General features: G+C 39.6%; 1 protein-coding gene across 1 annotated transcript in view; it reads right to left on the minus strand.

Moving 5' to 3' along the window:
• ATP10D (ATPase phospholipid transporting 10D (putative)) overlaps positions 1-23,055 on the minus strand; it is a 79,375-nt gene that overhangs the window by 26,575 nt on the left and 29,745 nt on the right. Inside the window, exons 4-14 of the mRNA XM_081088351.1 lie at positions 21,044-21,248; positions 18,737-18,822; positions 15,944-16,050; positions 15,534-15,665; positions 14,972-15,099; positions 14,599-14,851; positions 8,092-8,330; positions 5,432-5,620; positions 3,071-3,680; positions 2,352-2,458; positions 1,029-1,155 (exon numbers count right to left, since the gene is read on the minus strand). Of these exons, the coding sequence (XP_080944477.1) occupies positions 1,029-1,155; positions 2,352-2,458; positions 3,071-3,680; positions 5,432-5,620; positions 8,092-8,330; positions 14,599-14,851; positions 14,972-15,099; positions 15,534-15,665; positions 15,944-16,050; positions 18,737-18,822; positions 21,044-21,248 (2,183 nt within the window). The remainder of the gene's footprint in view (positions 1-1,028; positions 1,156-2,351; positions 2,459-3,070; positions 3,681-5,431; positions 5,621-8,091; positions 8,331-14,598; positions 14,852-14,971; positions 15,100-15,533; positions 15,666-15,943; positions 16,051-18,736; positions 18,823-21,043; positions 21,249-23,055) is intronic.

The following is a 23,055-nucleotide window of genomic DNA, read 5'->3' on the forward strand; positions in this document are numbered from 1 at the left end:
AGGATAATAAAGACTTATAAACACTCTTATCAAATCAGGCCTGATTTTGCTGCCCAGTGAGTTCTGGCCCACAGAGTATCTTAGAGTTTGGAATTTCAGATGAGGAAATGTCAACCCAGAGTACTCACTGTGTCACTGAGAAAGGACTTAGCAGTGGGCATCATTATCCTATTGGCCAGAGGCTAAGAGAGAGCATTGTTTTTCTCTGAACCAGAGGAATGGGGCCCAGAGGTTGGTCCCTTGGGATGTTAGTGGTTATATTGGAAACCAGATCTCTAGGTCTAAGGCAGTGGTTTCCAACCTTGTCCCCTCTTAGAATTATTTGGGGAGCTTTTAAAAATTCAAATATCCAGGCCACACATCAGAGCAATTGAATTAGAATCCCAGACACCAGCATTTTTTAAAGTGCTCCGTAAGATTTCAGGATACAGCTCAAGCTGACACAAGGGGTGTCCGTGTGCAACCTTTGGTGGAAATCAGGAAGTCAGAGAAATACATTTCATTAGCCCAGCTGCAGGTGCAGAATAAAGAACATGGGCCTAGAGCCAGGTGGGCCAGAGCGTCTCCCTAGCTTTGTCAGTTACGAGCATGTGGCTTTGGACATGTCACTGACTGCTCTGTGCTCCATGTTCCTTCTAAATAAAATGAAGATTTGTTGTGCAGATTCAAAAAGACAGCACATATTAAGTAAGGTATCCAGTGCCTGGCAAGACACTTCAGCTTTCTTCCCTGGAACCAGGATGTTTACATGATTTGTGCTCTATTTTTCGAGTTGGGTTTTTAAATGACCTCCTTAAGAAAGACCACCCCGATTCGACCACAAATAAAGTCTATTTCACTGCAGTGGGGGACAGAATAGAAGGGATTGGAAGCTGGGTAGATATGAGACGGCATAGGGTGGGCAGAACCACATATATCTATTAGATCAAAGTGGGGGGGGGGGGTGGGGAGCCCACTGGTGAATAACTTAGAAATGTCAACTGTGTTCCAAACTCCTGCATTCAGAAAATACAACATAATCTCCCTACCAAGTAAAGTCAGTTTGTTCTCCAACCTCATGGCAGATTCAAGCAGTAATTCTTCCCTGTTGTCAATGCTGGTTTCAGCTAAAAAATGATTCCTCAGCCACTCTTCATATTCAGTGTCACTCATGACCTATGGGGGGAAGAAACAAGTTATAAGGCAGTCATGTGACAATCTTGCCAGGACCGATGCCTGGGGAAATAGCAAGCCATCGACTTATTTTAGGTATTCCTCTCTGGGCATACTTGTACCAGGCCCATACCCTCATCAGACGCTTCCCGAATTCTATGATCAGCCTAGTGTAACGCTGGCGATGAATGGAGCTATACTATAGCTCAGTATCTCTGGACCATACATGAGGAAACTGGATTAATCTATTCAGTTAAACCAGAGAGTATGCACTTGGGAGAAGTCTCCACTTATTTAAGTTCAGATGATTCCAATGGTGTAGTAGTAGCTTGAGGTAGTATGAAGTCAGCAGCAACTCTGAGGTCTTTTGATGGTTGGTTTATGGGGTTAGTTATTTGTAAACATAAAGAGAACAGACCATGCTGGTAAAGCAAGAAAGTCATGTTCCAAATAAAAATTAAGAGGAATTCCTTGAGAAGGAATGAATGATGCATATTCCTTCATCTTCAGGTGGTTCTCAACCTTCCTAATGCCGCGACCCTTTAATATAGTTCCTCATGTTGTGGTGACCGCCAACCATAAAATTATTTTCGTTGTTACTTCATAACTGTAATTTTGCTACTGTTATGAATCGTCATGTAAATATCTGATATGCTATATGTGTTTTCCGATGGTCGCGACCCACAGGTTGAGAACCGCTGCGAGGGAGAAATCTACATTGAAGTTCTTATAACGCAGCTGGAGTAGAGGGGGTGAGGCACTTTCTGTCTATTCACACATAGGTGTAAGAATGGAGAGTTCAAGATCAAAAGGGACCCACTCCCTTTTCCATGAAATGATCCTGCCCTGATACAAATGTAGCCCAGTGGATGTCAGCTCTCTCTCTCTTTTGTTAATCCTCACCTGAGGAGATGTTTTTATTGATTTTTAGAAAGACAGGAAGCTGGGGAGAAAGAGAGAGAGAGAGAGAGAGAGAGAGAAAGAGAGAGAGAAACATTGGTCGCTGCCTCCTTGTACACGCCCCAACCAGGGATGGAACCCAAAACCCAGGTGTGAGCCCTGACCTGGAATCAAACCTGCAACCCTCTGGTACATGGGATGATGCTCCAACCGACTGAGCCATCTGGTGAGGGCTGTCAGGTTCTCGTAAATTAAATTATCTGGGAGGCAAGAGTGAGTCGTGTGCTAAGCAGCCTCACCTTCTTTGCTATACATAAAGTGCGTAGGCCTCGTTTGGCATAGTCATCCAAGTGTTTCTGGGTTTTCTCCCTTATTATCATCTGTTGTTTTGCCAGACTTGCTCCATCTGAAATAATTAGCAAAACACAAGGGTTCCCATCAGGCGGCCCAATTACATACTTTTTAAAATGATAGCTTAACCTACAACAAACAAAAGGCCTTGCTGTTCTGTACATTTATAAAAGGGAACCCCAAAATTCATCCTCCCGTTGCTCCCATTTTCCCTGGGGAGAGGAAAGTACCGAGAACTGAATACCAACCCTGTTCCCACACCGTCAATAACAACAGCGACAATAACTATAACAACGCTATCAGTCCCTCATCAGGCATTTACAGTTTGCTCGCACTGGGAAAAGGCTGTACATCTATGGTATACAGTACAACGTCAAACCTCTGAGGAGCCTATAAAGAAGGTACTATAATCCCCATTTACTGAAGACTCAGATACCGAAATCAGGTAACTATCAAGACATGGCTAATGACAGCGGCCACATTTGAACCCAGGTCTGGGTAGCCCCCAAACTTAGATGCTTTCTCACCCAATCTTACTGAGCCTTCCCTACTTTGCCAAGTATGACTGAACCCCACATGTCTGCCTGTTTGTTTTCATCAACCACTGAGAGTGGATTTTCATCTCTGAGCCCTTCATCTCACCACCCTCAGTCCTGTATGAACCCACCTGGGGAAGCCACGGACAGCAATTCCATGATTACAGAATCAGCACCCTTCGTATACACCACAACTTGGTGGGAAAGGGGGTGCCGGACCACAACGGACATTCTTTTTCTTACTGAGTCGAAGGGCAGGATGTGTAGGAGTTGAAATGTTAATGGTCCCAGAGCAGCGAAGTCCACCATGACCTGCTCTGGTGTCCGGGACTGCAAAGTGCATTGGTAAGCCCTGGCGGCATACACCAAGGCCGCCTCATCTGGGCTCTCCGCCTCATAACACAGACTGGAGGTCAAGGGCTGTCCAGGGAGGGTGTCCACCTTGCCGTTGGCGATGCCTGCATCACCGTTTTGTTTCTCTCTTTCTGGAGGGCAAGCGGAGCTCCCGGGGCCCTGCAGGCTCCCGGCTGTCTGGGAGACCTCTCCTTCCGCAGGCGAGGCCGGTTTCACCCGGCTGAAGAGGGAGAGCCTGCTCACGAAGGCGTTCGGGGCCCCAGGAGATGGCTCCTTCCCACTGGCGAGAGATGGTGAACTTGATCTTCGGACAGACAGTCTCTGGAAAAGGTTTTTAATCTCTTCCAAAGACTTAATGGGCATTCCACTTAGTGAAGAGAGTCGGATCTAGGAAGGAATTTGGGAAGGTCTCAATAATGCAGTCAAAAGACAACTCTAAAGCCAAACTGGGGGTGGGGAAATGAGATACAAAGAGTTACCACTCCCTTAAATAGATAGCAACTGGCCTCATGCTTACAACTGCCACAGAGAACACCAGTAAAAATAAAGAGAGCCATACTGAAAAAGATGTGCTAATGTTGATGGCATTATGAACTTCTACAACCATTCAGGACGAAATCTGACAAATAGCAAAAGACATAAACTGCTAATATTGCCAGCAGTGTGTGTACTTATTAGCAATTTTTCCTAATGAGCTAATTTAAAAGATAGAAAAACCCATAATCTTTATTGTATGCATCCTAGCAATAACAATTTAAAACTTGTAAGCAAATTAAGTATTCAATAATACTAGTAGCATATTCAATCGCGAAGAGCAATTAATTGGTTCCTAAAATTTTCTCCTTCAGAAATGCCCAAGGAATTAAAAAGTTTTCTTCTAAAGATTATTAGTTTTATGATAGTTTGAGGGACTCATGATGGTCAATTTTTCGATCACATATGGGGTTTCTGTATTCCACAAGAATTCTGATTAGCTCCTTTTTTACTGCCTTCCTATCACTACCTTGAAATATCATGAAACTTAGGCTCCTATATACCTATATTTTATTTTCAGCCATAGAATATTATATTCTTTGGAGATAAGGTATCAATATTTCTTAAGCAGAAAACACTAAAAGATGTCTGCTTTGGAAATAGATGTATATAAAGTATCATGTTGGGAGAAAACAGAACACTCCACAATTTATTCTCTAAGTACATAATCACTTTTCAAAGGGCAACTTTCTAGTTGAAATCTTATAAAAATAGAGTGTCTGAGCAAACGAAAGCTTAATTGGAAGTAAATTATTTTTATGTTAAACTTGACCACCTCTGAAGTTGCCAAAAGAAAATGATCTGATGGAAAATTAAAATTTAATTGGGTTGTGCTGCAAATTGAATTTTAAGTGGATGTGTGCAAAAGGGGAGATAGTAATACACAAGGAAGCCAGCACAGCAAGTGGTGAATCACCAGTCTCTAAAATGAGTTTTTCTTTTTAACTGAAAATGAATTTTCCATGAATTCTAAGCTACAAGTAGACTTTAGAAATCCAGCTTTTGTGGGAACTGCAGAACCTTGGTGTATTATAGATGTACTGGATTTCAGAGAGATGGATTTAAAGCTAACTCAACTGGTACATGAACAAGGTACATTCTCATGAAACATGATAATAAATCTAATACTTTGTATCTTGTTTGATACAGTGTATACTATGATGAGAGTCACTGAAGCCTCAAAAAAAGCTTCAATTTGGTATAAAAAACAAAACAAATAAAAAACCTAAAGCAAAACGACCAGAGCCACATTCCACAAGAATCGCTTTCTTCAGCTACCCTCCTAGAAGCAAAATATATAGTAGCCCTGGGCCATACTTCTTGGGTTCAAATCCCACCTTCCCCACAAAACCATCCTGTGACTGGGCAAGTTACTTAACCTCAACTGTAAGACAGAAAATTAAAGTGGAGTAATAGCACCTAAAATCACTTAGAACATTGTAAGTGCAGAGCACTGATTAACTGCTGGATATATGTTAAGATGGTATTATTAGCGGCTATTATTATTATTATTATTATTATCCACATAACAAGACCAGTACAGGTACATTTAAATCCAAAGTTCTCTTCTGGAAGGTGACCTTTGTTTGCAGTAGAGACCTTACCTTTTGTCGTGGTTGGTTAGGAGCAGAAACCACTACTGTGTTGCAAATTGCCAAAGCAATAAAGAAGTCAATGATGTACAAACTCTCCTGTGGTGGATCTGGGAGAGTCTCATCCACTGGGCCAAAGAGCTGAGGTGTAATCTGACTAAATTTGTCCAAAAGCCTGGTGTCTGGCACCACATCTGTTTCCTGGAGATCCAATAAGACAAAGTGTTATTATAACAAATGTCTAAAAATGAGAGTTTTAAATCTAAATGCAAAGTAGCTTTTATAACCAGAACATATGAATCATGACACAGTAAACTTAACTCTTCTAAAAAAATATTTAATATACATGTTATTTCCTAATAACATTCCACGAGGCATTCCTGAGGGTTCCGACAAGAGATTTCAGATCATCACAATTACATGGCAACTCTACTCTGCGCCCTCCTCTTAAAAACTCTTTGTACAAATTGGCTCTAACAAGTTGTTATTGAAAAAAATACTCCACTTTGTTTAACACAGTCCTCCTCACACTTATTTAGGAGTGCTAGTTCTAGCAAAGAATGTTGTAGTAGGAATCTGTTTATAATCCAGTAACATACAATCAACTGCCTTAGGAATTTTTCAGATGAGTCAAATGAGGAACTTCAAATCAAGTTCACAAAAATGCCATTGTACTCTAGGGGAGTCCTAGATGCAGTCGGCTGGCAAAGCATCCTGACAGTGGCATGTACTCTATGCTTAGGAGTTTGGTAAGAACTAGCATAGGCTTAGTAAGAAGAGAGTACAGGTCGGAAATCATATGGGTTTGGGATCAGGTCCTAGATCCACTGCATACTAGCTAGTGGCCTCAGGCAGCTTGCTTCACCCTCTGAGCTTCTGAATCATGGTCAGAATAATGCCTACCTCAGAGGATGGCTGTATACAGTAAAGGAGACAGTGGGTGGGATGAGACCAGCACAACAGAAACCCAAGTAATGCAATGTTCCTTTTCTTTCTTGAATGATACTCACCTTCAGGTTGCCAGGCTCACAATGGGTTTTAAAGGTCCACGTTATCTGCTGTTACAAACCATTCTTAAATTTCTATCTAAATACTTGTACATCCGCTGTCCTGTGGTACCTGACTTAGCAAAATTTGAATCTTGTTGCAGCCTGATGGAGTTCATAGGCTCTCATAACCTGGGGGCTGTTCCTAAATGAGCTGCCCACATTTCCTCATGCATCTCAAACATAGTAACCCTGAGCTGGGCACTGGCTGGGCCCTCGGTACTCAGAGAACAGCCCTTCCCTCAAAGTTGGTAGAAGAGAGAAGTAAAGTTTGAGACTTCTCACTCGATGTTTAGTCAACCAAGGGATGCTTGGGAAACTTGTTGCATGATCTTTATCAAGGCCTATGATTAAACCACCAGCTCGGGCCTGTCAGACTCCACGGGTTGGAGCAATACTCCCGGAGGCCTCTTTCTCAGAATGTTAGTACATAGTAAGCAAACAAAAGAAAACAAAACAAAAAACAAACCAAACAAAGAGTTCCATACTGAAATACGTTGAAAAAAATGTTTAAATTAAACAGGTTTCTTTATTGCATCACTTTTCAGAGAGCTTACTGGGTACTGCGAATCTCCAAGAAGAGCCTGGTATGAACAGGATTCTCAGATTTTATATTTCAGAGAGGTGTGTTCTATGGAACACATCTGGGATTGAGTGAGAGATCTTGGAAGCTAATGATTTCATTGGACCAATGATCTCTACATTGACTAATAACTGGCTTCAGAACAGAGAGATTACTGCATTCTGTAGTTGATCTTAGACTAATGAAAAGTTTGCAGCTTCTGTCTTTGTAACAAATGCTATTGATGCAAGTCAATCCAAATACCACATTTGGGGAATCTGACGACTTGCATGACTGAGAGCCTGCGCTGTAACCAAAATAAAAGGGCTATTAGAGCTGGCCAAAGCTGGGCTCTGGTCAGCAAAGCTGTGTTTACAAAAAGGACTGTCAAAATAAATGTGAGAGCCCTGGCCAGTGTTTCTCAGTAATTTGAGCATCAGTCCGGGCACCAAGGGGTCACAGGTTTGATTCTCAGTCAAGGGCATGTACCTGGGTTGCAGGTTCGATCCTTGCCCCACGGGAGGCAACCAATCAATGTGTCTTTCTCACATCGATGTTTCCCTGTCTCTCTCTTTTTCTCTTTCTCTCTCTCCCCCTCCCTTCCACTCTCTCTAAAAATCAACAGAAAAAATATCCCCGGGTGAGAATTAACAATAAATAAAATAAAATAAAAAATAAGCTCTTGGCGGGTACCAATGATTTGCACATACTTACCTGTGTACAAGATAACTCTGGTTAGCTTTTCTGAGAGTGAGCTATGGTCCTTACAGAAGGCAGCCTTCTTCAAGCTCAGACATGATTGGCCCTAATCAGAAATATTCCTTTTTTTCCCCTCAGAAATGATATTTTCTCTCTCAACACTGAAGTTATCCCCCAAATTAGGAGGTTGTGATATTGTTTGTTTATACTTTTAATTATATGTATGGCACGCACACTAAATTGCAACTATGTGGTCTCTTCTCGGGTTGAAAAGACAACAGTGTTTGGCTCTATTGTAATTATGAGGAGGTTCCGGCATTACTCATTATTGATGGACAAGAGTCAAGCCACGCATTCACACTTACGATGGGGCTACTGAAAGCAGCCTGTCTGGAATGAGGCGTTTCACAGGCTCCTTCTCCACTTCCTAGAGGAGAACAGCTCCCAGCAAGATGATTTGAGGATTTACTTCCCAAGGGCCTGTTATGAGCCATCCTGGAGTTGGGGGCCCTCGGTTTCGCCATGTTGGCAAGGGAGCCACTGGGGGTGTCTGCAAGATCCTCATCTTCAGAGACAGCTTCCTGATAGGACTCTAACCTCTTGGCTGAGGGGTAAAAAAATCACACGGCGTCAGTACCTGAGAAGAACCACTTGCAAGTTGAATATGTCGGGCATTTACTTAAAACAGCTATTTCATACCATCGCCTCCCTTTTCAAACCTGGCCTCCAACTGCCCCTCCCCCAATACCCTTAGCTAATGAACTTACCTCATGGAGAAAAGGAGAAGCCTTCAGCTAGGAACTCTCTTCTTTTCCCATCATTGAATCAACCAACCTATCTGCAGCTGTACCAAACTCTCTGTCTTCCTACTATGAATAAAGATTCAAATGCCAAACCCTCCACTCAAGCTCTCCATCCAACCCTCTGGCCTTCTCAAGGACTCCACCCTTAGAGTTCTCCCCACTTTCACCTACACCTATCTCTCCTCAACGAATCTCATGGCTTTCTGTCCCTGTCTCTCCACTGACACTGCTCTTGTCAAGGTCATTTACGAGCTTCCTGTTACCAAATCCAAAGATTGCATCTGCCTGTATTTTATTTGAACTCTTAGCAATGTCCAACAGAGCTGACTATTTTCTCCTTGAAATGGCTCTTCCTGTTTCTCTGACACCATGTGTACCTATTTTTCCTCCTACTTCAATGGCTGTTCCTCCTTAGTCTCTCCAGCTGTCTTCTCTCCTCCCCAAGCCTCAAACATTGGGTTGCTGTGGAAGCTCCCTCCCTTCTCCACCTATAACCCTTTCTTGGCAATGTCATCTGGTCCCGTCTTTGAAATAGCATCTCTTTGCATATGACCTCCAAACCTATACCTTCAACTTTGGCTTCTAACTGGAATCCAATTCTTCATGTGATGCTTCCAGTTGGATGTCTAGAAGGTTCTTCAGCAGATATCTGTATTTCCTCAAGATTCTTAGATCCCCTAGTCAATGGAGATTTCCCAGATCTAACTACACTATTTACTATAAATCTTATCCCAGCACTTACCATCATCTATACACTATATATCTTATTTACTTATATTTTTAATATAAACTCTGAAAGGGCAGACCATTTTACCTGCTTTGGATATCTCCAGAGCCCAAAGCAGTGGTTGATAGATACTCAATAAATACTTGTTGAATAAATAAATGATAGATAACTTAAATTTGACATGTGAAAATAGAACTCCCCTATTCTTCTCCCTCAGATTTACTCTTTCTCTGTCTTCCCATCTTTGTAAACGGTACCGAACTATATAGTTACTTATGCCAAAACTGTAGGATTCTCCCTGATTCTTCTCTTCTTCCCAGCCCCACTTATCATAGCATCACCAAGAGCTGTCCTTTGTTCATCCAAAATACATCCCAAATATCTTGACTTCTCTCCATCTCCATTACCTTAGTCCAAGCCATCATCATCTCTCAACTAGACTAGTGCAATAGCCTCATAACTGGTCTCCTTGCCCCTCAGCAATCCATTCCTCACATAGTAGCTAGAGTGACTTCCTAGAAGATAAAGCAGATTGGATCACTCCCTGCACAAAACTCTCCGGTGGCTTCACAGTTCACTCAGAGTAAAATCTGAATCCCTTTTCTTGACTTAACTCAGAATTACCTGACATCCACTGACCTCTCTAGCTTTCTTGCCTCTCCTTCCACACGTTCACTAAAACCCCCTTCACTGGCCTTTCTTTTACTTTGAAAACTGGTAAGCTCATTTCAGCCTGAAGGCTAGACTAGCTGCTCCCTCACTGTAAGACTCTTGTCCCTGAACTTCCAGATCATGTAATTTAGAGCTAGGCTCTAATGTCCCCCCCGCCCGAGAAAGGCCTTGCCCAGTCATCCAATCCAAAGTAGGCTTTCAACCATTCTATACCGTACCACCTCTTCTTAATTCTTTGCAAAGCACTTTTTGCTATTTAATATTTTTCTTGGTTTAAAAATTAATTTTTTGTGACTATTTTCTCCAATAGAAGCCCCAGGAGAACAGGGGCCTTATCTGTCTTGTTTATGATTATGTCCAGTGTCTTGAATGCACAGTAAATAATCAACAAATATATGTGCTTGTTGGATTGCTAGTTGTCTGTATGCTGCTTAGTCCATGGACTAGATTTCTAAGTTGCAAGGTTTTAAAACATAAAATGGTCTTGCTAGATGTATTTATTTTAATTACATATTTGTAAGGGGTTATTTCCAAGAGGCCAAATTCTTTATGGTAATATCTCCTAGCCCAGCCGTGGGCAAACTATGGCCCGCGGGCCGGATCCAGCCCATTTGAAATGAATAAAACTAAAAAAAAAAAAAAAGACCGTACCCTTTTATGTAGTGATGTTTACTTTGAATTTATATTAGTTCACACAAACACTCCATCCATGCTTTTGTTCCGGCCCTCCAGTCCAGTTTAAGAACCCATTGTGGCCCTCGAGTCAAAAAGTTTGCCCACCCCTGTCCTAGCCAATACTTTTGCTAGAAAACCCTGAAGGGTTAACTTGTTTTCATTTCAGCAAAAATAATGTCTCAGAATTAATAATATGTCTCCCCAGAATTAAGTTCTTGAGAGAACTGGCCTCTACCATCACCCCCTTAAGCATTCAGTGTGCGTGTGTGTATGCACGCGCGCGCACATGCCCTTGTGTGTGGTGTGTATACATGGACTAATTTTTAAGCCATTGCAAAGAAAGAGACCAGAAGTTCTAGATGTATATAGTCAAGAAGTGCTCACAGGCAAAGTCAGCACCTTCTAGAAGTAGTCCAACACTCATGGTTCCCAAATAAGTATCTTATCAATTATAGTTGTCAGGATAGCATTTGATTCTTAGGCAGGTGGCATCTTCTCTGCATGAGGAGCTGCAGAAGAGAAGCACCACTGGGCAGCAGCATGCATGTTCAGGGACTGGGTGGGAGAAGGCTGGTGTTAGCCCTCTTAAATGTTGCAGATATAAATTTAAAAATGCTACCAATACAAAAACTAATGCAGTACCTGCCACTGTGTATTTTATGAAAAACTAGTGACCCGGTGCATGGATTCGTGCACATTGAAAGGAAATTAATTAGAAGATGGCCAGCGGGGCAGGACAGGGTGAGATGGGCTGGACATGCCGTGGAACCAACCTCCCGTGGTCCTTCCCCAGTGTCTGCAGAGTGAGCAGGGTCCCTCTGGCAGGTGGGGTCCCTCGACCTGGCTTGTAGGGATTGGGCTGAAACCGGCTCTCCAATATCCCCTGAGGGGCCCTGGGATGCAAGAGGGCACTCTGCAAAGTTGCTATCGTACAGGGTGTAGAACACAAATGCAAGTGTGCAGTAAACCAGATTCAGGGCCCACAGTGCCCCAGCAACAACATAACCCACGGCCAAAGGTGGAACTGTGCGGCCCTGGGAAGAATCGGGCTCCCTCCTCTCTGGTTTCAGGGTGCATCACCCGAAAGCCTCCACTGCCAAGTCACTGCAGCTCGGCAGCTCCTGCATTAAGCGTCTGCCCCCTGGTGGTCAGTGTGCATCATACTGACCAGTTGGACGGTAGGAGGGACACTTAACATATTAGCCTTTTATATATATAGATTACTGCTGCAAAATACTTCTTGAAAATAGGAATGAATGGACAAATAATTTTAGAAAACTCTAGGCTCACAAATGGGCAATAGTGGTTTAGTACAGGGAAGATCAATGCATCAGTTTACCACAGCAAAGGACTGTTGACAACCTACACTAAAAAGATGGATTAATGACATAAATTACGGGAATTCTTTTTTTAAAAATATATTTTATTGATTTTTTACTGAGAGGAAGGGAGAGGGATAGAGAGTTAGAAACATCAATGAGAGAGAAACATCGGTCAGCTGCCTCCTGCACACTCCCTACTGGGGATGTGTCCGCAACCAAGGTACATGCCCCTGACTGGAATCGAACCTGGGACTCTTCAGTCCACAGGCGACGCTCTAGCCACTGAGCCAAACTGGTCAGGGCAAATTACGGGAATTCTTACATGCAATATAGAGTAACCACTAGAAGAATAAGGAGATATGGAAAGGAAGTCATGATAAGGTCTTAAGAAAAATGGGTATAAAAGTAAAAGCACACTGTGATGCCACTTTTGTTTAAAAAACACAGTAATGTGTGCATGAAAAACAAACGCAAAAGAAATGCACTAAAATGTTACAATGGTCCACTCTGTTTAGAGAGGGTTATTGATGACTTAAAATGTTTCCTCTTTTGGCCCAGCCAGCATAGCTTAGTGGTTGAGCATCGACCTATAAACCAGGAGGTCACAGTCTGATACACAGTCAGGGCACATGCCCAGGCTGTGGGCTCGATCCCCAGTGTGGGGAATGCAGGAGGCAGCCAATCAATGATTCTCTCCCATCGCTGATGTTTTTCTCTCTCTCTCCCTCTTTCTCCCTCTCTTAAATTAATAAAAATATATTTTAAAAATATTTTTATCTTTTGGCTTATCTGAATTTTCTATAACATTGCCTCTGTAATAAAAGATACAATAAAAAAAGATGAAACATAATGCAGAGTATCATTATACTCAATATGACTAGCTATTTGTTTAACATTTAGATAGTGATTGTCATAAATACTCAACATTTTATCTCTCACACTCACAAGTAACAATAAAAACAGGCTTAAAAATACATGTCCCTAGGAGAGAAAAAGTATAATATATATATTTTTAAATTTTGGGTAAGGTGAGATGTCTAAGTTTAACACTATTGGCAGAAATCATGATATTCATAATCTTACTAATATTCATAATTGACAAAAATATTTAATAAAAATGTAAAACTTCTAACAAGAAGAGACTTCTTAAAGTAACAGTAATAGACTGTGGTAGGCAGAATTCTAAGACAGCCCCCAAAATTCACCTTGTAGACACCTTGTGAGAATGACGGGATCTCACTTCCGTGATAACAGTATGTTTTAGGGCACAGGTAGAGGGAATTTGAAGGTGTGGTCTAGTTCCTCATCAGCTGACTTTGAGTTAATGTAAAAGAAGGCTATCCAGGTGGATCTGATCTCATCAGGTGAGCCCTTTAAAGGAGGTGTCAGTACTTCCCTGAAGAAGACAGATTCAAAGCTAGAGGGCCTGCCACTGACCAGGAAGAAGCAAACTGCCATGCTGAATTCAGTTGCCTCTAGGAGCTCAGAATGGCCCAGGCTGAGAGCCAGCAGAAAAGCAGGACCAGGGCCCTATAACCTCAAGACACAATTCTGCCAAGAAAACCAGTGAATTGAGACCAGGCTCCTGAGCCTCAAATAAGATCATAGCCCCAGCTGACAAGTAGATTTCAGTTTGGTGAGAGACCCCAAGAGACTCTTGACCCACAGAAGCCATGAGATTGTATAGTTGTGCTGTTTTAAGCCACTAAGTTTGTGGCAATTAGTTACACAGCAACAGAAAACCAATACACTGATAAATCATGAACCAGGAAAATACTTGCTACGTGTAGAAGAAAGGTACAATATTAGGGTTGATAATCAGATTATTTAACACTTGGTTTAATCTAAGTGCACAAACGAAGATGGACACTGGCCACAGACCGCGTAGTTCAGCTCATCTTATTTATTCTTAAACTAGAGGCCCGGTGCATGAAAATTTGTGCACTGGAGGGGTGCCCTCAGCCTGGCCTGCCCCCTCTCACAGTTCAGGAGCCCTCAGGAGATGTCCTACTGATGGCTTAGATCCACTCCCCGCTGCCCGCAGGGAGCGGGCCTAAGCCACAGTCTGGCCTCCCTCTGAGGGAGGCGACCAGGCCGATCAGGGGAAGGCACCACCCCCATCACTCCAGCTGCTGCTGCCACTGCCAGCCATCGCAGCTGCTGGCCCTCCTCAGCTCTCACAGCCGCTGCAGCTTTGTCCAGAAGGATGTCTGGAAGACATCCTGTCTATCCGGTCTAATTAGCATATTACCCTCTTATTAGTATAGACTAGGTGTTCTTAACCAAGAATCAATAAATACCAACAGGCTGAATGTTGGAATTAGGGGGGAGCCCATAGTCCCTTTGAAAATATTTTCAAAATACTTCTTAGGGATATGGTTTCTATTCTCATTAGATTCTCAAAAGCATTTATAATGCAATAGCATTGTCACATCTACAACCTCAACCTTCCACTTCTATTGGTAATGCACTTTCCTTTAAAAGAAACCATGGCAGCAGACTCCTGGAATTTGACCTACTACCTTCTGAATGGATGACGATTAAGCTTAATGCCCATTTGGATGACTTAAGTACCCAATGCTTAAATATGGCATTTCTATGCTAGAATTATCAAACCACTAAGTGGGTGTAAAATAATCAATGTTAAGGTTATCATAGACACCCAACACTCACCATTTTCTTCATGACAATAATCGAAGCCTGCCACACTGCATCTTCGAAAAACCATCTTATTCTCAGTGAGGGTTCCTGTCTTATCAGAAAAGAGGTACTGAATCTGCCCAAGATCCTCCGTGATGTTCAGGGCTCGGCACTGGATAGTAGAATCCATTTTCTCATTGTAGAAATCCACATCACTTTGAATAAAATATATTTGTCCAAGCTTCACAACTTCAATGGAAACATAGAGAGAAATGGGAATCAAGACCTAAAAAGAACCAAACAATTTAACAAATGTTAAAGGGGAGGGGGAAAGGTTGAGTAACTGAATATAGCTGAATAAGTGGCAAAGATCTTACAATTCTATGATAAGCTCAACAGAAATTACCTGTAACAAAATGATCATGGTCCAAAACATGTAGAATCCTGCCAACACTGGTGATATGACTTGCCCATCAGGCTCAGGGATATGAAAAAGGGGTATGTTTTCATATCTACTCAACCAGACTCCATGACCTTTCAAAAAATACACAGATATCAAATGGATGCTACATATATATTATGCAAATACAGAACTTTATTTCTAAAAAAAAAAAAACAGGGATGAAGTATTTACTTTGTTGAACACCAATGATTTGTTTTTGAAACAAATTCCAATTTATATTCAAAATTCTACACATTCTCTTGTCTCTGTCCCTCTCTACTTAGATCCCTTCCCTGGTTCCAAGTACTGTGGCATGGATAACTGAGTATAACTAACATCAGTGCTTTTCAGGCCAAAGAATGAGATTAGGATTTTGGGGGGGGGGGGGGGGGGGGGAGGCGGGCGGAATTGCTGGCAAATAAAACCTTCCTTACAGTAGTCAGATATTCATAAATTTTTGAAAGTAAATGCTTTTAAATGAGTATCTTGCTGAAAAGATGTCTTCAAATAATGAAATTTTACCTACCCAAGGCACCAGTTAAACACATTATAAGCAAAAGCAGAACACACCAGAGGACATCTGTGTTCGCTCTTCTTTCTAATTTGCTGCGCTTATACCTGGGACCGCTGTTGTTCAGCATTGCTTTGGTTTCATGGCCTGTGTAAGTTAACACAATATGTCAGAGAACGTGCAGATTAAAGCCAGGCAGCAAATATCATATTTTGAAACCTCTCTGGCAGATAATTTCATAACAAGTAGTTGCATCATAAATATTGTTAATTTAGTTTGCTTTTGTAATCCATTTAGAAAAACAGAGACCAATGATTAAGCTTATCAAGACAAAATTTCCTCTCTGCCTCTGAAGGCTACATTTCGAGTGAACGGAAAACATTAACTTGTAGAAAGGCACAAAGGAGACAATGGTGAGAACCAACCTGCATAAACCACAATGCCCACAACAGCCTCTGTGTTTCTAATGGTGCATCCTCTAAGTAATAAATTTTCTTTACCAAGACCCACACGTTCTTTGTTGGAATGTTCTCTGTAAGAAAGACAGCATATAGGTTCATTTTTAAACAGCAAAAGTGGGGTTATAAAAATAAAAAATCATGGTTTTGAGTTTTCTTGATTAGAGTACTAAGTTAGGCAGTTCACAAGAAAGTTTTCAAAGCTCTGGCCCATTTGCTTTTGCTATCTCAGTGTTGCCTGCTTTGGCTGGGGAAAAGATGCAACAGTTTCTAAATACCATTGTTTTCTAGTATTCAGATTACACAGTGGGTATATGTTTAATTTTCTAGGAAACTTCCAAACTGTTTTACAAAGTAATTGTACCATTTGACATTCCTACCAGCAGTATGAGTGTTCCCATCCCTCTATAACCTCACCTACATTTGTTATAGTTGTTCTTTGTAATGTTAACATTGGTGCTCTGTGGTTTTAACTTATATCTTTTCACACAAATATTTGCCATCCATGTATCTTCTTTGCTGAAGTGTCCGTTCAAATTTTTTGACCACTTTAAGGATTGTAGTGTTTGTATTCTTATTACTGAGTTTTGAGATGCCTTTATATATTTTGAATGTAAATCCTAATCATATATATATATTTCATATATATATAAAATATTTTCAATGTAGATATATATATATATATCTACATTGAAAATATTTTCTTCCAGTCTGTGACTTACATTTTCATTAACTTAACAGTGTCATTTGAAGAGAAAACGTTTTTAAATTTGATAAAGTTCTTTTATTTTTTGCTTTTGTGGATTCTACTTTTAGTCTTGTAGCTAAGAAATATTTGCCTAACCCAAGGTACTGAAGATTGACCCTATGTTTTCTTCTAGGAATTTTATAATTTTAGGTTTACATTTAAGGACAGGACCCTTTTTTTAAGTAATGTTTTTAATGAGAAGTATAAATTGTAATTTATTTTTTTAAATACAGATATTCAATTGCTACAGCATCATCTATTTAAAAAAACTAACCTTTCTTTACTAAATTACTTTTGCATCTTTATCAAATACCATATGTCCATAAATGTCTGTGTTACTTTCTGAACTTCATAATATTTACCATTGATCTATTGGTCAATTTTTATGCCAAAATGACACTGGCTTGATTATTGTACCTTTCTAATAAGTCTTGAAATCTGATGGTGTTAGCTTTCCAACTTTCTTCTTTTTCAAAGTTGTTTTAGTTAATATAGGTCCTTTGCATCTCCATATAAATGTTTAGAATAAACATGTTAATGTCTAAAAAACACTGCTGGAATTTTTACTGAGATTACACAAAATCTATAAAACTATTTGGGGCAAACTGACATGAAAACATTGAGTTAATGCATGAATAACACATGTCTCTACTTTAAATTTAGGTCTTTATATTTTTAAAATTTCCATATCTATTTGCTCATTGCTAGTATACAGAAATACAATTGAATTTTTTTATATTGCTTTTGTTTCCTACATCATTGTTAAATCCACTTATTATTTCATGTAGCTTTTTTTATAGATTTTTATCAGCTTTTCTACAAAGACCATCACACCATTTGTGAATAAAAGTTTTACTTCTTTAATATTTTATGTCTTTTATTTCCTTTTTTTGTGTGACTGCACTAGCTAAAATCTCCAGTTCTAGTTTGAAAAAAAAAAATGGTTAAGTGAATATCTATGTCTTGTTCCTGATCTTAGGGAAAGAGCATTTACATAGTCTATTACCATTAAGTATGATGCTAACTATAGGTTCTTAAGTGCCCTATTTCCAGTTTGCAACAACAAAAGTTAAATTTTGTCAAATACTTTTTATACATCTATGAAATGATATTTTTCTACATCTATGAAATGATCACCGGGACTTGCCTTTTTAATTTGTTAATTATGGTTTCTTAATATGGTGAATCACATAGTTTGATTTTCAAATGCGAAACCTGGTCATGATGCATTACCCTTTTATATATTGTTGGATGTGATTTGCTATAATTTTGTTAGAATTTTTGCACATATGGTTCATGAGGGATAGTGATCTTTCTTTAAATGTTTTTGAATTATTTTGGTATCCGGGTAATGGTATAAGGATAATTCTGGTCTCAGAAAATGAGTTGGGAACTTTTCTCTACTATTTTATCACAAGATTACCCCTATGAAGTAGGCCAAATTGTCTCCTTTTAAAAATAAAGAAACTAAAAGAGTAAATAACTTGGCTCAGAGCATAAAGCACTTAGTGGCATAAGACAGGCATGAAATTAGGCAAGACCTCAAATTCTAGCTGCTCATGCAAAAGGGATGTGGACACCACAAGAAGCCTCCAGAATGAACACTGTCATCATTCTTCTTCTTGATGTGTTTCCAAGTCATTGGCTAACTCTTGCCAACCTGACTGTCTGTGTGCTCCTCTAACTGCAGGACTGTCCTATCATGTCACTTTAGCTGTCAGTTCTGTCCAAACACCTCCTTCCAAACAACTAGCATGTCTTGGGCTTAATGTGGAGCTTATGTAAGAGATTCTTGCACCACTGAGATTCTAGGATTAGCTGAAGAACAAGGTTTTGTTGTTATTTTAAAAATATACATAGATAAATATTTACCAAATGTATAAGTTGTCTAAACATATTGACCATTCGTGATTTAACTTGGATATAAGTACATAAAGTTTAACCTCACGTTAAATATAATTGCAACACACAGTTCCACTCACAGCCACAAAGGTAAGCCACGTATCACTCACAGGAAGCCGCGGAACCTGCTGAGGTCATTGTTTGGACTTTCACATTCTATCCGACTGGAGAATGTCTCAGGGTCAACTTCAGAGTCCTAAAACATACATTTATACACATTATTTACATCATAAAACAAGAAGGATTCAAGGATAAGCCCTTAAGATTTAAGTGTTTCTCCCTTCACCATTTCTTAAGGTAAAACTAAGGCTTCCTTGCCACAAAGTTTATGTTACAAATTGCCCAAATGAAGAAAAGTATAGGCATAATTATGAATGAATAAATTGGATCAGGATGGTCCTAGAGCATTAATAGACACAGGCAGGCGATAGGAATGTACAAATCATGGACTGGAATCCATGCAGGACTCTACAGAAGAGAGCTTCTACTCATATAGTAAACACTCTTATCTAGAAAGCACTGAAAAGATGAAAACACCGTTGTTGTTCTTCAACCATATATAGATGTTTTCTGATGGTAAATGTATATGTGAAGACGTTGAGCACATACGCATTTGATCCCAGCAAATTTTATTTAAAAGTTAAAAAATGAGCTAGACATCAATATCTTACAAAATACTCTAATGGAGAAAACAGTAATTTTAGAATGTTTTATAAAACCAATAAGCAAAGTTTTACCTTTGCAATAAGCAAAGTTTTACCAATCTATACCTTTATAGACATAGGTATGGATTCACTATGAACCATCCAAGCCAACCCTATCTCATTTCCTTTTTTATGTTTATGAGGCTTTATGGCTAACAAAAAATGCTATTGATACAGCTCATGAAATATTAATATATATGGAAAATGTGAGTTATGATCATATAATTTGATTTGCTAATAATACTTTTGAGTTCTTTTGATGCACTGGAATCTATATTATGCACTTTAAATATATTAATTAACCATATGTATGCCATAAGCCTCTATAGACACAAGCGGCGGACCTTTTTTAATTAAATTCAAAATATTGTGGGAGTTAACTGGTTAATTTCTTCTTCCTAGCCCCAAGTGGTACTACAATTAGGTCTAATTAATAGATGAAGAGAGCAAGAAACAAAGAGGGTCAATAATTTGCTAAAGGTCTCAAAACAAGAAAAAATTTAGAGCCAGGATTACAATCGAGGTCATGGAATATCAGAGTGCTCACCCTTAACTGAATCCAAAGTGTGTTGATTAATTAACCGACATCGCTTTCAAAGTAGATATTTAGTGGTACGTAATAGAATTCCAAGTTGTACGAGACTTTTACAAATATCTCAGGTACAGAAATGCTTATGAAAATGACAATGACAATAAGTTCAGCGGTCTATCAATCACAGAGGATCTAAATACATAGGTTGAAAGATGGGCCCAATCTGACATCAGGTGTTGAAATTTACTAAAGATAGGGGTATTTATTCTTTGGCTAACATATTTTCTGGCTTACAAGTATAAGATGAAGAAAATCTGACCCAATAGTGGTTCATTTAAAAGACCACTACATTTTAAAATACTTCATCTCAAGTGCTTCTACAGAAAGGGAAGGAAAACTGCTATTTAGGCATTTTGTACGATGCTTTTACATATATTACTTCACTTGAGTCTCACAGCATTTTAAGATAAAGAAACTGATGCATAAAGTATGTCCGTGAGTTGCTCAAAGTCTCATTGTAATTAAATGGCAGAGTTGGAATTCATTCAAACTCATGCTAATGAATATAACTTCAAAGTTCTTGATTCCCTCACCACAGCCTGTGAAAGGTAAGCTCTGTGGCATGAGAAGCTACAAAAGTCTTAAGAGGCCTTGGTATATACATAACTATAGGTTTTTAGGAACAATAATGTATTTATGTCTCCAGCTTTAATAGCATAAAGTCTATGCTTAAGAAATATAAATTAGAAGGTGGTTGTTTCTATTACAAAATAATTTCCCAAATTACAAAATAATTCTTTTAAAATTAAATTTATTGGGGTGACATTGGTCAATAAAATTATATGGGTTTCAAGTATAAAAGTCTATGATTCATCATTTGTATATTGCATTGTTTGCCCACCACCCAAAGTCAAAATAATCCTGTTAGGTGCCTTTAATTCAGTTCCAAAAAATATATGATTGCCCAACTGAAATGCTTGAACTGCAAAGTCATTATATCCTATTACCTACAAAATATAGTATACGTCCACTGATAGTGGAGCTGTATTAAGCCTTCTGGGATTGTATTTTTTAATGGTAAAAATAAAATTTAAAATCTCTTTATCTATACATGTGACAGTAAGCTTAGTCATTTTCTAAAAAGAAAATGTTAATGTCACCAACTGCCAACATGTTATTACCTGCTCTGCATATCCCCGAACCACCTGCCTCTGTTTTAAATTGCTCTCTCCGTCAAGCCCAGAAGTCTCAATATGACAGATCCCATCTGGATCCGTGGAAAAGAGTAAGACCATATCTGCAGGAATGACCTCGTTACAAGAAAGGCGAATAAAGTCCCCAACAGTAACATCTTTCCAGCAGCAATCAAGGTATTTTTTTTCTTTCCTAAAATTAAAAAAAAGCAAAGTTTATAAAGAATATCTAGCTAAAAACATATACAATAGTTTTTTAAGCTTCACTATATAATTCAAAGCATGTTCAAAGTATTAGAATGAATTTTAATCCATTAAATGCTAAAAGGAAAGCCACAGAATTATAAAACCTAAATTCCACAACTTACTTTACCTGAAATTTTAGTTATTAGCTACTAAAACACATTTTTCAGCTCCTTTTTTTTCCTGTGAGATTTTGAACCATTAAGTTATTTGAGTATAAATCTGGAATAAAATTAAAATTACTATTTGATGGGTTTATTCATACATGAAGTGATTTCTGCATCTACCCTGTGGTCAAGGTGTCAAGGATCCAGAAGTGCACAAGACACAACATCTGCTCTCAGAGAGCTCCCATGTGGCAGAAAGGAAGGGTAATTAAACACAAATGAAATAAATACCTAGGTACAACATTAAAAAAATCATTATACCACCATATTAACAGCTCTACTTATTTATATATATTTATGCTAAGTGTCCTTCCCACTGTCCGACCGGTTGCTATGATGTGCACTGACCACCAGGGGGCAGATGCTCAATGCAGGAGCTGCCATGACGCTCACTGGCCATTTACAGAGAAATGGCACCGCAGACCTGGCGCCCACAACGCAACACTTGGCTTCCCCCAAGTGGGACACAGGCCCTGCCACCACCCCAGAGCGACAGTCCACCAAATCGCAGCTGACGCTCCTAAGACCCCATGGCCAGCTCGGAAACCATCGCTGTAGGCGCCGGATAATGACATCATGTAGCAACACCCAGCTTCCTCTCCCTAGTGACTAGCCTCCTTGAAGTTTCTTCAGCCCAGGAACACAACTTGCTTTAGAGCCAGGTGGAAACATTTACACTTTAACCAAATGTCTTTGAAGCGTTTTCTCGTGCATCCCATTTGATCCTCACAGAAGTCCTGGAGTAAGGAGATAAGAGACTCAGTGGAATCCTATTTTCTTTCCATTAGCCAGAAAACGGAGATTAAAAACTTGACCCGACTGAAAAGAGGAAATGGTGGACCTTGAAAATGGCTTCAGGTTTTCTCACTGCGCAGAATATAGTCAAACACTGCTGCAGTTAAACATTTTACCCTTTGTCCTCCCTGTGTGATCTACAATAATAATCTGCTTTGTGTTGATATTTACTGCTGTGTTGCTGACAATTACCTGAAAGAGAAGTTGGGGTGCTTCACTAGGCTGGAAAAAGTTTAGCTAAATCAGGAGGCAGGTCTAATTAAGCAAGTTTATTCTATATCTGTAAAAGGCTAAGTTGACTCACACATGTGCAATACATATAAAGCTCTCGCTGGTGCCAATCACACACATGTGTTTCCATCTGTCATTGTCGATCATGAATTTGGTTGACACTTCTATTATAGAGAAAGGGCGAATAGTGATATTAAAATATTTCTTCTAATTAATTTCCTTTCAATGTGCACGAATTCGTGCATTGGGCCACTAGTCATTTAATAAAAATACTGGTTAACACAGTCCTAAACTGTTGCTGCAGTGGGAAGGTTTTATTACCCTCTTTTGTGCCCCCAAAGAACACTTTCCTCCATTTTACAGAATCCCTTTTCTCTACAGACAGCTCTTGTCTTCTCTTTTTCATATTCCATCTTGTTCTCCATATCCATTCATATTTTTCATACCCCAACCTCTTCTAATCCCAAACGGTATCATCTAGGATTAAAACCTATCTGCTTGCTTTCCCTCTGATGGTTTTAAGTTTTATTCTTTCAGTTTCACTTAGAAGTTATAGAGGCTTGT

The sequence above is a fragment of the Myotis nattereri genome, assembly GCF_964212035.1.
Source record: "Myotis nattereri genome assembly, chromosome: 1".
Lineage (NCBI taxonomy): Eukaryota > Metazoa > Chordata > Mammalia > Chiroptera > Vespertilionidae > Myotis > Myotis nattereri.